Below are 18,369 nucleotides of genomic sequence, written 5' to 3'. Positions count from 1 at the left end.
GGTTACTTTCCTTTAGGGGATCGCCGGGGTCTGTCAGGCAGATGACCTAACTGATGTTAAACAGGCTATCCCTGATTGACTGGTTTAAGATTCCATTCCTGGGAGAGCTGAATCTGTGACTCAGTTTTGGTTTGGTGCCATGGGGCTTAGCATAAGCAGTGCCATTTTGGGTCTTTTTTTTTTTTTTTTTTTTAATAGGACCTTATGGCCAGATCATCCCATTTGATTCCCAAATCAATGTCTCACTCAGATTCTACTCCTAAACTTGAGCTCTGCATGTGCAAATATCTTCAGGATGTCCCTCCTTGGAAATCCTCACCCTCACAAGGAGACGTGTTGCGGATGAGGGCCCTGTGTGCTCATCTCTTCCCAAATCCTTGTGCTGTGGCATCATCTTGGTGGCTTGAAAGTGGCCATGATGCAGACTTTTTTTTCCATCATCACTACTGCTACCTGGTACAGTCGTTACCAAGGCCTTGCTTAAGAATTGCAACAGTGCAGTTTTATGATTATTAACAAACGTACACACCTGTGTAGAATCAATATAGAGAATATTACCATTACCCCCAAAGGTTCCCTTGTGCCAGTTTCTCAGTCAGTTCTGTCCCCCTCTCTGCCACCTACTGTGCTTTATTATTTTTATAGTGTTTTTGTATCAGCAGAACAAAGATGATCAGAAGGGACCATGTTGGGCAGCTTTGGCTTGTTCCTACTGTTAATTTCAGTATTTCACCATGTTTGATGAAATGTGTGATGTTTGATATATGATATTTGCTGTTTTTTTTTTTTAAAATACCTTCTATTAGATTAAGGAAGCTCTCATCTAAAAATCAGTTTGCTAAGTGTTTTTATCATTAACAGAAGTTGAATAATTGTCAAGGCTTTTTCTGATTTATTGAGGTGGTTATACTGTTTTTCTCCTTTATCTTAGGTGTTTTCTAAAGCTAAATCCAGTGGGGAGGGTGTAGCTCAAGTGGTAGAGTGTGTGCTTAGCGTGCACAAGTACCACCTCTAAAAATAAAAATAAATAAATAAATTACCTCCCCCTGCCCCCAAAAGAGGAAAAAAAAAAAAAAAGGGAATAAGGACAGAGGAAATAGACACTTTAAAAAATTGGAGGGGAGGGTACAGCTCAAGTGGCAGAGCACATGCTTAGCATGCATGAGGTCCTAGGTTCAATCCCCAGTACCTCCTCCAAAAATAAATAAACTGAATTAGCTCCCCCCACAAAAAATTTTTTTAAAAAAAGTAAAGCTAGACCACATGACCTTGTTGGCTTAAACCCAACTGGGTCATAATATCATAATATATATTTCACTTTTTGTTTGTTTCTGTTTTCTTTTTTTTCTTTTCTCTTTTTTCATTCTTTTTACTTTTTTTCTGTTTTTTATTATTTTTCTTTCTTTTTTGTTTTTATTTTTTCTTTTTTAAAAAATCTTTTTGTTATATGTATTTCATCATTATACCTAATGCTGTTGTACTGTTGATGAGAATACAAATGAAGAGAGTCATTTTTGAAAGCAACATGGCAGCAATTTTTTGTTTGGGAGTGTTTTTTTTTTTTTTTTTGAAATTGTATATACCTGTGTCCTAAGGTCAAGCAGTCCAATTTGGGCATATCACAGAGGACTTCTCACCTATAAAGAATCATGTACAAAATTTTATTTCAGTTGCTTGTGTATCTGTGTGTGCAGTTGTAGAAAATTAGATAGACTTTAATATGTATCACTGTGAAATGATTTTTTAAAAAGAGTGTAGTCAATGTGTAATGTGGAACACTATACAGCAGTTAGAAGCAATGTCCTGGATTTATATACAACACAGAATGTCACACACATGAAACAAGGCGAAGACATATTGACTAAGCTGGTGCTTTTGACATTCGTCTTTCTCCACCTAGATGTTAGGCTGAGTGACTATAAACGTGCTTGCTCCCTATGGTGCACTGGGTACTTTGGCTGGTTGGTTACTAGAAAAGTAATTTGTCTTCAAGACCTGTCAAAACCAGCCTGTCCTCATCAGGAAGAGAGGCTCTCACTATTGTCTTTTGTTTGCTTCCCACACTTGTCTTCTGAACTCTCTCCCTTTTCTTCCTTTCTCTTGCTTGAGAGAAGATATGGGCAGAGACAGTCTTTCTGATTCCTTTTGCATTTCTTTTTCCCCTCCCTTGCTGACCACAGGCAAGAATAGAGAGAGAAAGTGATGGGGTCTCCACAGTTTGGCTTACTCACCTGTTTTAATGACTTCTCCACCTGGGTTGTTAGAACAATACCTGTGAACTCTTAACTGACTCTCGTGGCTGCGGAAAACTCATTTTTTTCTTGTTTGTGAAGACGTTTATTTTCATCCACCTGTATTCACTGTCACTTTAAAATAATATATTTTCGTGGGGCGTAGATTTGAAGAGGCAATAAAAAATAGTGCAATTAGATGGCAGTATAATCCCACAGGCTGTGGTACTGGGTGTTTCCCAGAAATTCTTTGAGATTCCTGTTTCTTTCCTCATATGTTACCAGAGACCCTTGAGAATGGACATTGCTTAGTTCTAAGACAGCTAAGGCCCTTGTGGTCATAGTGTAAAACGCCCCAGGGGTTCTACTGTATGGGTATACTTTCCCTTGAAAACCTGGGGTTGTAAGACAACTCCAGATAAGGGGACATATTGTCCTTGGACACCATGCAGAGAACTGATGGATGGTTGTGCTATTTCTACCAGTTTGAAAAGGATCTAATGAAAGGGGAAGGACGATTTGCTCTGTGGGATGGTGAAGGTGGGTGCAGGTCACTTTTCTGCTGAGGATCCTGGTTCCCCATGCCTCAGCCCCTTCCCCCTTAGCAGCTTCAGTTTTGTCACGTGACTGTTACTTCAGCTCTCTTCCTATGCCTGGATGCCTAAACCGTGTGCCAATTTCTAAGATGTGGTTTCAAAGATCACAAGTGACACATATTCAGCAAACAGCCCTGGTGCAAAGCCTCTCAAACTTGTTTGTGGTGAAAGACTATTTATTTATTTATTTCCAAACCATCACCCACCATGACTTTGGAAAACATAATGAAAATCTGCATGAATGTCATGGCAACGTGAACCTGTCTAGAAAGTTTCAAACGCTTACTCTCAACTTCCGTGCGTTATCTTGATGAGGACCAGTAGCAAGCAGTCCATGAACTGGCACATGGACTGTACGTAAGTGTCTGTGGACCATTCCTTGAGAAGCACGGCTGCTGAGGAAGGGCTGTGTAAGAAAAGAGGGTGGTAGAAATACACTTCAGGATGGAGATTACAGTGAAAGGCAGGAAGCATGGGAAAGTGGGGAGCACGAGAAGCCAGAGCAGGACTTTTCTGGGTATTCTGATATCTTTACATTCCCTTTGCCCATCACAAGCCTTGGGCGTGGAGTACAGCAGTATTTGCCATATTGATGAATTTGATAATGATAATCAAGAGTTAAGTCATTACACTGCACTATGTGCATATATTAATTCACTCATTTATTCATCCAACATGTACTTAGTACCTATGATGTTTAGGTACTAGTGAATCAAACATGGATAAGTAAACATTCTTGCTCTTAAGAATCTCATAGTCTTGTGATCCCAAGGTTGTAATCTTTACGGCATTAATGAGCTGGTCCGAGGACATCTCATTTTACCTAGAGCTTCACCTGCCTCCCAGGTGCTGTATTCTTTTTTTTTTCTTTCATTTTTTTAAAAATTGAAGTATAGTCAGTTTACAATGTTGTGTCAATTTCTGATATACAGCATCATGTTTCAGTCATACACGTACATACATACATTCCTTTTCATATTCTTTTTCATGATAGGTTACTACACGATATTGAATATAGTTCCCTGTGCTATACGGTATAAACTTTTTGTTTGTCTATTTTATATATAATAGTTAGTATCTGCAAATCTCAAACTCCCAATTTATCCCTTCCCACCTGCTTTACCCCCTGGTAACCATAAATTTGTTTTCTGTCTGTGAATCTGCTCCTATTTTGTAAATAAGTTCACTTGTCTTTTTTTTTAGGTTCCCCATGTAAGTGATATAATATAGTATCTTTCTTTCTCTTTCGGCTTATTTCACTTAGAATGACATTCTCCAGGTCCATCCATGTTGCTGCAAATGGCATTATTTTATTCTTTTATGGCTGTGTAATATTCCATTGTATAAATATACTACCATTTCTTTATCTAGTCATCTGTCGATAGGCATTTAGGTTGCTTCCGTGTCTTGGCTATAGTAAATAGTGCTGCTGTGAACACTGGGTTGCATGTATATTTTCAAATTAGTGTTTTCTCTGGATATATGTCCAGGAGTGGGATTGCTGGATCATATGGTAAGTCTATTTTTAGTTTTTTGAGGAATCTCCATACTGTTTTCCATAGTGGCTGCACCAAACTACATTCCCACCAGCAGTGTAGGAGGGTTCCCTTTTCTCCACACCCTCTCCAGCATTTATTGTTTGTGGACTCTTGAATGATGGCCATTCTGACTGGTATGAGGTGATACCTCACTGTAGTTTTGATTTGCATTTCTCTGATAATTGGTGATACTGAACGTTTTTTCATGCCAGGCACTGTATTCCTGGATTCTTGTGTCTAGATATTTCCTGAGGACAATATACCCTTCTGGTGACTCACCTTTCAGGTGCCAGATCCAGAGTGGAAATGTCCCAGTCTTGATTCTTGATCCAGGACTATGATCTGAGTAGAAGAATTTGTTAGAGGATAGCAAGATTAATTAGTCATTATGCTCTCCCAAGATTGTTTTATGTTAAAATAGACATTTCAGCATCCCATTTATTTATGTTTACTATTTTCCCATTCCTTGGCTTTCAACCTTTTTGTGTCATTATGTTTTAGATATATTTTTTGAACAACTTAAAGAAGCATTTTACTTTTTTAATTCTAATTTATAAATCACTGACATTTAGCATGAGAATTTAGACCATTTAAAGTTTGAATTGATTTCCACCATCTTCTTTTTCTTCATATTTACCATACTCGTTTTCTCCCCTCTTTTCTGTCCTCCTACTGGAATGATTACTTTTAAAAACAGACTTTATTTTTTAGGCCAGTTTTACATTCACAAAACTGAGCAGAAAGTACAGAGAATTTCCATATGCCTAATACCCCCACACATGCATGACTTCCCCTACTATCAACATCATGTTCCAGAGTGGTACATCTTATATCTGTGGACTTTTCCTTTTATAATTTTGATCTCATTTTTGTTTCATTCTGTATTCTAGAGGAATTCTTGAGTTATTATATCATCTCACTAGTTTATTGTTTTCATTTTGATTTTTAGTGTGTCCCTCAAGTTTTCCTTTATTTCATCTATCACGTTTAGTTTAATGGACATCTAGTTAACTCTATGGCTGCAACATCTCATGTCACTCTAGAAATTAATTATGTTTATTTTAAATTTCTATACAACTTGCTCTGTTTGTAAATTTCTTCTGATTGTTGTGCTTATGATTGTTTAATTTTGATTATGTGTCCATCTTTGACTTTGAGATTCCCTACTAGCCTCCCTGTAAGTTTTAATCTGTTTCTTACAGTTTGTTTCTGGGAGAATTTGTTTCTGGTGCTGTGTGCCAACACCTAATCTTTCAAGAATCCAGGCTGCCCTTTTTTCCTAGATGTTGTGTATCATGCTGCTTTGTTTTACCAACTCAAGCACATACCTTCAATGCTTTCATGTGAAGTGTAGAGGGGTCATACCTCCTGGCTTCTTTGTCAATCATCCCAAGGCTCCCTCCTGATCCTGGTGTATGAAATTTCTGTGGCAGTAGGGTCCTGGATTCATCTTGGACTGTAGTTGCATATTTTAATCTCTTCAGAGTTTAGTCTTTTAGGATTTTCTTACATTATTGAAGGGAATTCTTTTCTACCATCACAATGAAATTTTTATAAATCTCCTTCCAGACATTTCTGTGGACTTATTTGAGAGGGAAGGTTGCAGCATATGCCAACTCCACCATTTTGAATAAATTCCACAGTTTTTTCTGTTTATCCTCAGCTTCCTACTCTATACGGTTAATCTCTTGTTATCTCTTTGCACTGTTAATCACTTGCTTATCAGAGCCTGTTTAATATTGGTACCCAATAGCTGATAAACAAAGGTTCTCAATAGACTGGCTGTGGAATCTTGGACAAATTCTTAACTTTCTAAGGCAGAACTTACTCATCCATAAAGGAGGGTATTTTAACAATACTAACTTCTTAGGGTTTGTGAGGATTAAGTGTAAAAACATAAGTGGGTGCTTAGTAGCTCCTTGAATCTGTTTCTTTCACTCTTTGTTTCAAAAGAAATCTGCAAGACAAAATCACTCAGCCTCCTTTTGAACTTTGTGTCCACCTTTATTCACCTCAGGAAGATTCATAGCAAAAGATAGAAATACTCTCATCTCAGTTACTTCCCACATGTAGAAAGTTCTCTTTGGTATCAAACATAAATCCTGGCACTGTTTAATTCTGCTAATGTCCTGTGGTTATAATGACTTTTACAACTGCATCTGCGATGTCTCATATTTATTACTATCCAGAGGCAAGTTGACTTCACAGAGATGTGTTATCCAGGACTCTTCCTGTTGTAGTTTCCAGTTCATGCTAGTAGTTTCCATGCCAACTAAAGGAAGAAAAACATTTAATGACTCATCTAGGGGTTCAAATAAGGATAATCAAGCTCTCTAAGCCTCTGGGCTCTACTGTTCTCTTTTCTTGGCTCTATTCTCAGGCTGCTCCTTTTCAAATTCTAGTTCCAAGAAGCTTAAGCCATACAAGGTCTTCAGTGTTCAAGATCTCACAGTGAGAGAGGCCCATATCTCTTCAGAATTTATATTAAGTCACAGAAAAAACAAACAAACAAAACTCCAACAATTCCAATAGATTCTGCTAGGACCAATCACTTATGCAGGGAGTAGAGTCTTTTGATGGATGGGTAGGAACCAAATGGCGGCAGAATCACACGGTTGACAGCTCCACTAATATGATCTAAAGTGGGGAAGGTGCAGTTCTCCAAGAAAAGAGGAGCTCTGTTGGGAGAAGTAGGAGTGTTGTCTAGGACAGAAACAATATATGTTCAATACAAGAGGCAGATCAGAGAGGGAGTCGTATTTTCTACCATTAATCTGTTGTCTCTCTATCTCAAAGGAAGCTTGATCTGAAAATTTGCTTTCTCTCCATATGCGTCTAATAGGGTGCTTAGTTATTAACTCATTTTTCAGTTTATTTAGTCCCAGTCATTTATTGCATGCCTGTAGTTGCAAACTTGCAAATAACTGGGAATCCATGTATAGTCTCTGAGCTTGGAAGGTCTGGAGTTGTTTGTAAGTGAGAAAGATATATTCCCTGCCTGCATGAAATATACACTTTAGTTTTAGTGTTGTCTATGTTATCCGACACCTACAGAATTATTTCTAACACAATAGAACATGTGTTCTATGTGCTATGAGTGTACAGATGGGGAAGTGGTTGAGTGTAACTGTGGATCTGGGACTTGAAGGATGACTGAAATCTCTTTAACTGGAGAAAGCTATGAAGGATGTTCCTTCCACTAAAGAGGAGCAGTTTGCATGATGGATTGAAGGCAGGAATTTATAGTCAGTATGCTCCTTACCTAGCTCTGGAAGTAGGAAATCCATTAAAAAGGGCCAATTTTAGAGCCTAATTTAGTCTGAGATATGGCAATGTAGCTTATGCGGCAGACCTTGGTTTCATTTGTAAGTTATTTCTGTGCAAGTTTGTCTCTTGAGCTGGATTATGAGTACTTTCTGGGCAGGGATCAAATCTTAGTCCTTCTTGTTTTTTTAAGTGTGTCTTTTCCAGGAACCACTTGTATCAGTATCATAGTTTATGTTCCAAAGGAGCAAATCTTTTCTGGCAACACAAAGAGCACAACTCATGTATCCATGTTCTCTTTTGCCTTTTAAAGCTGCAGTCATCCATAAAGACGAAAAATACAATCTCTGTCCCTAAATTCTTCATTTCTCAGTCACAACATCAAAATATTTTGTGATAACACATCTCATGGGCTTTTGCAGATCTGATAAATCTTGGAGGCACTCTGTCATATCATGGATATAGTGCCCTAAATCTCTTTATTTCATTATTACATGCTATGTCATTTTATACATAAACATCTTCTTAATTCTAGATAGGTGGTTATTAGCTATCGCATCCAGCTTCCTCCCTGGCAAATGTAAAAGGAATCTTCATTTTATTGAGCACATACAGACTGAACTAGTAATATATTCTAGGCATTGTTCTAGATGCTATGGGCAAAGCATCTAATGAACAACACAAAGCCCTGACAGTTAGCTCCGAATCTAGCATTGAGTAGAATAGGAAAAATAACATACACAACCGAACTTAATGACAGCACTTTGGCTGGTGATACAGATTCGTGTGCAGAGATGGCATAGTCAAGTAATTAACAAATGAAGATACAGGGAGACCTATTTCTAGGTTGTGTAGTCAGGAAGAACTGTCTCCCAGGAGAGAGTTGACCTGAGACTGGATTAACAAGAAAGACAGGCTTGTGAGTCATTGGAAGGGAATTAAGAAGCCACTGAAAGCCACCTAAAGATATGAAATAATTTGATTTATGTTTTACAAGATCAACGTGGAGAATGACTTGTAGAAGTTTCAAGATTATAAGCAGAAAGACCTGTCAACCTGTCATTGCCTAAGTCCAGGAAGGAGGTGGTATAGCTTGGGTGACTATGGTAGCAATGGGAGTAGAGAAGAGACAGATTTTCTAGATATATTTGAAGAAAATATGGCAGGGGCTTTGGAATGACTGGGAGAAATAGATGAATCAAGGACAGCTTCTGATTACTGTATGGATCTTGCTAACATTTTTTTGAATTGGAGAAGACTGAGAACAAATGTGTTTCAGAATATAAATCATTGCATTTTGGTCATGTTGGGTTTGAGATGCCTCCTAGGTAGGTAAATAGAGAGTTAAGTAGGTAATGGGATAGGTAAGTCCTAAACTCAGTGGAGAGATCAGAGCTGGAGACAGATATTTAGGAGTCATTGAATAGAGGTGAGATTTAAACCAGAGAGCGGATGTCACCCATAACGAGACCACAGATAGAACAGAGCAGGTGGTAGGACTGAACCCCAGCGTATCCCAGATTTAGAGCCCAGAGGTGGAACTGGCAAAAGGGAGTGGAAGGAGTCTCCAGGGAGGCAGAGGGAAAGCACAGAGTCAGGTCCCACAGACAAAGGAAAGTGAGGGTTTGAATAAAGAGTGTGTAATCAGTTTGGTTAAAAGCTACTGAGAAGCTGCATTGGATGAAGATAGGTAAGTGGCCACTGGGATGGACAATACGAAGGTGACCTTACCTGGGGCAGCGTGGAACACAAGTCCAACTGGAGCATGTTGTAACAGAGATGTGGAGGTAGTGAGGGCATTTTCAAGAAGGTTTTTGGCAAAGGGGAGAAGCTGTGTGACAGTATCTGAAGAGAAGGGTAGTATATGTATATAAAACTTTTTTTAAAGATGCAAATTATTACTGAAGCATGATCTTATTTTTTTCCAAAGGAAATGACACAGTAAATAAGAGTGGGTAGAGACATACAAATTTATTGCCTCTCAGCTCTGAATTCACCCTTCAATATATTCTCTGCTGTAAAGCACAGAATTCTTTTAAGCATCTCTCCTTATAGGCAGCATGTTGTTGAGCTTTGTCAGTAGAGGACTTTAGAGGAACATTACAGGAGGAAGGAGCTGGAAACACCCCATGGAGCTCTTCCTTATCTTGTCCGCAGAACCGGGTAATTCCTTGGTGACCTTGCATTCTTGTCCTGGCCTAGCAATAATTTTCCCTGGCCTTTGCTACACAGAAAACAGTGCCTCAAGGCTTCACACTTGCAGGAGCACAGATTTCCTCTGCAGGTCCCCTGGGCAGCTTGCCTGTCCTGGCCCCAACCTGCTCTGCATGTGCACACCCCTTTTGCTGATCACCTGCAGCCGCCTTGCCCTACGAACTTTCTGAAGGCCACCTGTGGCCTGGGCAGACCAGCAAACTTCTCTGCTACCCAGTGCGCTGAACTACACCTTCTTCAGTAAGGTCTGAACCCCAGCCTTGGGGAGGGCCCCCTTCCAGGTTGCCTCTTCCTTGGATACCTTCCTTTTTTCTCCTTCAGGTACCATATAGAGTTTCCTTATATCTTACAGTCACTTGTTTATCAGAGTGTAATACTTTTTTATATCAGACTTCAGTCTGTTTAGCCCACTGTGTGGTTTCCACCTCCTAACTGGATCCAGACCATACAATGATGAGAGAGACTAAAACTGCAGGAATTCAGCACCAACTGGTATTTAGAATATACCACTTTTTGAAACAATCTGCTTGGAAATTTACATGTAATTCTTAATCTCAGTTTCCTCTCAGTATACTCTTTAACATCCTTGCCTCGGGATAATCATTTCCCTTGGAAGTATTACCTCTCTGTTTCCTTTAGGAGTATTTATCCATCTTGTCTAAGAATCCATTCTGTCCAAAAGGCTGTGTCCCACTTTTACTTTTGGAAGTAAACTTGGCATTTGCTATATACATACTGGGTTACCACCTCAGACAGGAAATGGCCCATCAAATATCAAGCAGACATGGTAACAGTCACCTCTGCATTTATAACTGTTCATTTTTGGAAGAATTGATAACTCTTCATGGATTCCCCTAGAAAGTACTAAGTTCTGAGGGCTATCATTCAGAATATATTTTCCAGTCTGAGCTTACACTCCCTCTTTGGGTTCACACATTACAAACAAGCATTTCTTTCTTCTTTTCTTTAAAAAGAAAATCTCTGGGTCACATTCTAATTTTAGTCCCTGTTCTAAAATTATAGTCCTCTTGTGTTCTTTATAAAAAACAAAACAAAAAACAAAACAAAACAAAACACCAACTGCCCCTTTAGCAAGAACTTCCATGCCCCTTATCCATCCTTACCCAGTTGGAGAGTGGTAATGGAAAGTCACTTTACTTTATTAATAGAAAGAAACAGATGCTGTTCCAAGGTTCCATGGTTTCACAAGTCTTGTTCCTTCTGACCTTAATAACTCTAGCGGCTTATGGTGATGACTGAGTTATGGCTACCAGTAATTCCCTGCGTCCCTTCTAAACTCTTTCTCTCTCCCTCTCTCCCTCCCTACTCTTTTCCTTCCTTTCTTTTCTTCCTTCTCTTTCTTTTTTCCTTTTCTTCCTTCCTCCTTCTCTCTTTCCCATCCTCGCTCTTATTTTCCTTCCTTCCTTTTCTCCCTCCCTCAGCTGCCTTCCCATTATCATTGGGACAGGATCCAAACTCCTTGCGATGGGCAACAAAGGCCGGATGTGACCTGGCCCCTGCCTTTCTCTCCAACTTCGTCTCCCTCCATATTTCTTGCATTGACAATTCTCCAGGCATAATGGGCTCCTGTTCTTGAAATAAACCAAGCACCATCCTGTCTCAGGGGGTTTGCACTTGTCATTCTTTATTTAGGATCTTTGTCTCCGCTTTTTTCATGGACACCTCCTTTCCATTATTTTTTTCTCACTTGAAATGCCTTCTCCTCTGAGATGCCTTTTCTAACTGCTCTAACTAGCCACCTCCATGCCGTCACTCTCCATCATGTTACCCTGTTACGTACTTTGTTCATTCTACTTTAGTAGTGGGGGATTGCTTTATATCATTTTTGTTATTTATCTTTTTCCTTTATTACAATATGAAGTGTTCAATGGCAGAGGATTCATGTGCCCTTTTGACCATCAAATCCCTAAAGACTAGAAAAGTTCCTGGAACATGCTAGGGGATTTAATAAATACTTTTGACCATCTGAGTGTTTACCGGGCCCTGAACTGTGAATTTTGGTGCATGAGCAAATACATAGAAAAATGATTATCCCCTGCCTGGAGGAAACTGGAGAAATAGATTTAAGATGTTCCTACTATAATTGTTTTTACCTCGATGCAGCAAGGGTAGGTGAGGGGCCCAGTGATATCTGGGGTATGGTTTAGAGGGAAAAATTAAGGAAGAATATGATACCAAGTTGCTTTATAATGGTTATATCACTCTATTCAACTGAAATTCTCATATCATTCGTTTTGGGAAGGCCTATTAAAGCGCAAGTGGGAGCGATGAAAATATTAACTAATCTGTATGTGTAGATTAGAAAAACCAGTTGTTGATTATCTACGTAATGGTTTTCAAACATGTTTTAAGCAGTGGAACTTTTTTCAGCTCAAAAGCCCACCCAGAAGCCCAATACACACACAGGTAAAAACGGCTGACGTCCTGGCTGCGGTGGTGTGGCCGGACTTGGACCCCGCCCACCAGGCACTTCTCCGACCTCCTGTCCCTCCAGTCGGTACCTGAAGTACCGCCTAGAGCACCCAGAGCTGCATAGAGCAAGGTCCGGAAGTCACACATCTCAGAATAACCCCTTCATTTGAGAAACTGAGGCCCAGAGAGTTGAAGGGGCTCACCCAAAGTTATGCAATTACTGTCAACCAAAAGACTGAAGCCGAGCTTCCCGAATCCTAGAGCACTGTGCTGTCAACTTTTTTATCCTTTGTCCCTGGAGGATAAATTCTATAGAATAAATGAGCTTCGAGGACTGAGAGTCCCTCTAGAGAGAGAAAAGTCAGAGGTTTTCAGTATCTAGCAGTTCTTGCTTCAAATTCTGCTGCTCCTCCAGGACTGTGGACATGGAGAGTTGCATCATAAGACTTTTCTTTTCACTTGGAAATCATCTTGAGCTTCTCTTAGAAATAAGGAGATGGGACTGCTTTCTCCAAATATGTATTTTATAATGATTTAATTGCTCTGAATTTCCACGCATCAGAGAGAACTTTCAACTGTTAGGTGTCTTGACTTTCCTGTTTGTGAAAAGTGGCATGACTCTGACCAAGAAGGGTAGCTCTTTTTATGTTTATTTTTAAGCCCAAATTAGAAATAACTGACTTGGCTGAATTGCTAGTTAATAGATCAGCCATGGTATAGATTTTCCGTTGCTAATTGAGGGATCAGAGCCAAAAACATTTGGCATGATAGCAAACACATCTATTAAATGAATTCATTTCAGAGATATGTGCTATCTAGCAAATAAAGTTTAACATTATATTAATCTGATTTTTAACTACAGATTGAGGCGGGTGGACATCATTTGTACCATATGCAATTGTTATGTCCCAGGCATCAATAATGCCCACGTTGAGATCCTGGAAGATGTCCTTGATGGCAAGATACTGGATGTAACCATGGAAGTCACTAAACCTCTCTGCATCATTGTGCATCTCCCTGATGTTTTCTGCCTTGATGATAACCATAGTGTCTGGGCTTCTCAGAAGAAGACGCTGAACTGCATCATGGACTGTTGAGGGCCCTTTGGATAAAAACATCAATGGGAAAGGGTCTAAAATGCTGGCCCAGAGAAATAACAATGATAGTATTCTTTTCTCCTCCAATTCTGTCAATGACCCGGGCGAGGTACTCAATCTCTTTGACTGAAAAGTTCAGTGATCCAACCAAGGGGTAACCATGTTTTTGCCACTGGATTTTGATATTCTTATCCAAGTCCACACCAAATTGGTGTTGAAACTTTCCAGTTTCATGTAGATCCACTGACTTCAGTGCTGACGACAAGCAGGCAATCCCAAAATGAAAGGAGAATAAAGTTACAAAGATCATAAAAATAGAAGAAAAGATTTGGTGTTTATGATGAAAAAGTTAATCATGGCTAATTTACAATAGGTTTAAATGAAAGAATAGTTTGCAATTACTGAGCAACCAGAAGTGCTATACAGAGAAGAAATTATATATGCCCCCTTGTAGAACCATGTAGAACCAAGTGGACTGGGTGGTAGGCAATGGGGTAACTTCATTAGATGATGACGTAGTCACTTTTGTAGGTATTATTTTATACATTTTGTTAGCTATAGAAAAGAAAACCAAGAGCTGAAATGAAATGCTCAAGATTACACAGCTAGTAAGTAACAGAACCTGTGCTTAAACTTGAAGTTCCTCCCAATTCTTGTGGGAGGTCTGCCCAATCTTAAAACTTTTGAAAATGAATTTAATGTAAATAGAATAAAATGAAGTCCCTCTATTTTTCATCATATTAATTAGACCTTTATCAGACGATCAAGGTCAGCTGCTTTGTAGCTAGAACTTCCAAGGAAAATTATGTAGAAAAGGATTATTAATGCTTTGTAATATAAGCCATCTTAGAAGTAAAAGGCTACATTTAAAGCATTAACCCAGTGAGGGTTGAAAATGGAGATGCTGGAGGGTTGGTTGGAGGAAAATGGCAGCATTTTTTTCTTCATTCTGTTTCTAACATGTTTCAATTTCCTTTTCCAAAGCACACTATGGCTGTACACTTTGACTTTGAACAAAATGCGCAACAGATGTTTTGCTACCACCACTTAAAAGGTCAGTCAAGAGGGTTGGTAATTCAATAATTCAGTGCTTTCTGTAAACTAAGAGACCCACTGTTACAGAACGTGATGCTAAGTTATCATCAGACCCTTAGCTTTATAGATGAGGAAACTGAGGTCTGGAGGAGTTTAGTCATTTACCAGAGGTCACAATTTAAAACTCTCCCCTTCTGTTGGGGGCGGGGGGCCGGTGCTACTGACTTGCCGTTTTCACTGGGAAAGTCAGCTTACTCTCTGAGTTGGAGATCACAGGAGCGGTATCATGGCAGGAAGGCCAGAGGAGAGCCACACCAGCTGCACCGTCCCAGATAAGAGCCAGGGCCCACGACACAGAGGGCAGGAAGTGACAGCTGTCCAGGTAAGAGTGCTAAGATCTGCTAGTGGATTCTGAGCTATCGCTGATGAATTCTTGGTTTAGTGAAAGGAACAAGTGGGACTAGGATTCTAGCAGTTGGATTCCAGCCCCAACTCTGACATCAACTAATGATAATAATTGCAATAGCTTTTGTTTACAAGGCACTTTCTAAGTGCCCGTGTGCCTTGCAGTGAGTGTGTTAAATATTTTATAACCATCACCTCATTTAATCCCCATAATGACCAGATACTGTTATTATTTCTAGTTCATCGATGAGGAAAAGGAAGGAAGAAAAAATAAGTACTATGAAGAAGAGGGGGAAGGGATAGCTCCGCGGCAGAGTATGTGCCTAACATGCACAGGGTCCTGGGTTCAATCCCCAGTACTTCCATTAAAAGATAAATAAATTAATAAAAACCTAATTACCTCCCCCAAATAAAAACAATTAAAAAAAAAAAAAAGAAATATGAAGAAGAAGAGACATTTCCCGTATTCCTTTCTCCCCTGGAAATGAAGAAGAAGTTTCTGAACGGGGAAGGAATGACAGCTTAGACAGAGGCATACTGTTGATACTGCTTTTGAAGTATTCCATCCACTGGCGGATCGTGGAATCGCCCAAGAGGTACACGAATTTTCCTTTCAGGCATTCTTTCATTTCAATCGGAGCCAAACTACAAGAGACTGGGATTCCAGGTGTCTTTCCAGACATGTCCACTGGGGACTGTCGATGTCATTCCAAACTTGCATTTCTTTGGCACTGGAGCTGTCTTTTCTGCTAAAGAATCAACAGGGTAAGACCTTCTGAAATATCATTTTACCCATCAGTATTTAAGAACCTACCATCTTTTCTAAGTATCCTTTTAACAGGGCATGAGGGTGGTGGAAAAGTCTTCTTGAAGCATCATCATCTTAATGGGATAGTTATTTTTCAGTAAAATTTTTCTCTGATATGAATTTTCTAAATGACACCCATTAATGTACATTAGAGAGAACATATTTTCTTCCAAGAAAAAAAAAGGCCTTCTCGGTAACATTTAAGTATTTGTTTGCCTTCTTATGAAAGGAAGATCATCAAGTCTTGCTTAGTAATAAAAACTGAATTATGTTGTCATTTTATCCCACTTTACTCTCGTTTGTCACACACTGTCATAGTGTTTTAAATGCCACCATCAAACCATAAATCCTTTAAGTGCAGGGTGATATAAAAAAATTAGCAACTAATTTGGTTTGGGACTTGGATAGTCCACGAAGATATGGCTGTAGGCTGGAGCAGAGTCCTGTGGGTCTACGGCTGGACAGGTATTAACCTGTTAATCACTGGTTTGTGAAGAGTCTGGGAGTCTGAGAGACTGAAGTATCTAACCTTGGTGGGCGTGGGGCAGTGATTATTCACCAAAGGAGGTAGTTTAGTATTTTAATAACCAGTATGAGCATGCTTGTATATCCTGGGTGAAAATGCCATTTCTACCTCTAGGTACCTATGTACACTTCTGTGTAAACGAGTTTAGCAGCAGTTAGCAAGCTCTTAATGCTGAACTTAAAGAGACAGAAATGTTCTTGCCTTAAATCATTTTAGGTAGGATTTCCTAGGACGTTTTGAGCCAAAGGAATTGAAGAGCAATTAATAAATATAAGTGTGGGAATACAATTTTTTATGTTAAAATGGTTTGAAAAGTGGCAGAGACAAAGAGAGGGAAATTGTAATGAATTGATTTATAGATGGCAGGTTAGAAACTTCTAGATGGTGATTCTTGGGCTCTTAGTATGTGAGAAGTGCTAATGGTGGTGGTTTGGGGAGATAAAGACCTAAGTATAAATTGGGAGAGGGTTTTTTTTTTTTTTTTAAAGTAACATTTTATTACAGTTTAGTCCCAGGGAGGGAGTTTTGACATTTGAAGATTGTTGTGGCTGATGGGCAGGTAATCTGTTGCCTAATAAGTAGGTAGATGATGAAAGTTACAGTGATTTGTTAAAACTGATTTATGATCCCAATCATTTATGCACTTAGGGGTCTGGTATTTTGGCCCACCATAGACAAGCCTGATGAGCAGTGTAACAATAGGACTGGTAACAGTGAACAAGTCCCTTGAAAGAAGAAACCCTTTAAATGGGACTAGGACCAAGGACCACCCATCAAACACGGGGAGAACTTACTGTTGCAGTTGGAGACAGTAATGGCGTCAAACTTTTCCATAATCTCTACACCCACATTTGACCTTAAAGAAACAAATTTAGAAATTAATCTGCAAGTGGCCCCAAGATCAGGAAACGCAAGAAGCCATAGTACCTGATGCTTTAGTTATTTCTCGTGATAATAATTGTCTACTGTGCTCACGGTTTCAGGCCATTTATATGAATTTCCATTTCTTTGCATATTAGTCCAGGGAATACAGATCCCCAGAAAGTGTACAAGGTAATTTACTGAGACGCAGAAGGAATATATTACATCCCATACATATTCACATGTGTATATTTCTCATCCTCTTTTAATTTTTATTCTGTTTGTATTTTTCATTTCAATGATGTGTTAAAATTCCAAAATATTTAGGGACTACTGGTGAGTGGGCACTGTCCCCAATGAATTCACAGATCTTTTCTAAAATGGCTCTTCACAGAGTCCCAAAGTTGTTTTTTTTAAATTGAAGTATGATTGATTTACAATGCTGTGTTAGTTTCAGGTGCACAGCAAATTAATTCAGTTATATATACATATATCTCTATATATACATGTCCGTATGTATATCTATTCTTTTTCAGATTCTTTTCCATTATAGGTTATTACAAGATATTGAATATAGTTCCCTGTGCTGTACAGTAGGTCCTTGTTTACGTACAGTCCCAAAGTTGATATACTCACAGCAGTTTCATTTGGATCAACATATACGGCAAATCATTAGTATATTCGCCCAGCTAGTCTCCAGAAGTAATAATTTACCTTTCAAAGAGGCTCCTTTCTTGTTTGCTAAGGTAAGAAACATTCTTGTTCTTGGAACGCATGTGGGTGAGTGCAGCACAGGGTATGTGTTGAGGCTTCACACAGTAGAAGGCTTCTTGGTCTCGAGTATCCAGGTACTCGCAGAGTTCAGTACTTGAATTTAAAAACAGGGCACAATCACTATTGACCTGGGAGGTGCCATTGGCAAACTGGCCTGTGAAGATCACCCTGTCGTAGCCTTGTTTCCTTGCCCTCCAGAGAGCCGACACCCCTTCACTGGGGTGGATGAGCAGGAGAGACAGAGAGACCTTGCCCGCCCAGAACAGAGTGAAGCTGACCAGGTAGGTGCCATTGTTGAAGTCTGTCACCTTTCCTGAAGCGCCTGCCTTCAGGGCTGGGGAGGACATCCTGGCCCTCAGGAAATCCCCGCCATATTGTTTCCTGCGTCCCAAGTGGTCCTTCACTTCCAGCAGGACATCTAGCTGGTCCCCCCTGCAGTATGTGTCTTGAGGGTTGAGGATGGTGGCTCTGCTCTGTTTGGCGCTGGTTGTGGAGGTCACGTGGGTGAAGGGTCTGTTGGGGATCAGCTGGTCTAGTTTCTCCATGATTTTCTTTATTCTCAGCTCAGTCTTTCTTGGTGAAACTAC

General features: G+C 39.6%; 1 protein-coding gene across 1 annotated transcript in view; it reads right to left on the bottom strand.

Moving 5' to 3' along the window:
- Window positions 1-6,348: 6,348 nt before the first annotated feature.
- Window positions 6,349-18,369, bottom strand: part of NXPE4 (neurexophilin and PC-esterase domain family member 4) — a 39,803-nt gene continuing 27,782 nt past the window's right edge. The window contains 6 exon segments of the mRNA XM_014556776.2: window positions 6,349-13,367; window positions 13,369-13,628; window positions 15,352-15,475; window positions 15,477-15,559; window positions 16,942-17,003; window positions 17,723-18,369. Coding sequence (XP_014412262.2) covers window positions 13,092-13,367; window positions 13,369-13,628; window positions 15,352-15,475; window positions 15,477-15,559; window positions 16,942-17,003; window positions 17,723-18,369 — 1,452 coding nt within the window. The 3' untranslated portion in view covers window positions 6,349-13,091.

Source organism: Camelus ferus, chromosome 33 (assembly GCF_009834535.1).
Source record: "Camelus ferus isolate YT-003-E chromosome 33, BCGSAC_Cfer_1.0, whole genome shotgun sequence".
Classification (NCBI taxonomy): Eukaryota; Metazoa; Chordata; class Mammalia; order Artiodactyla; family Camelidae; genus Camelus; species Camelus ferus.
The sequence above is the reverse complement of the archived record's forward strand: the minus strand, read 5'-3'. Positions and strand labels throughout refer to the sequence as shown.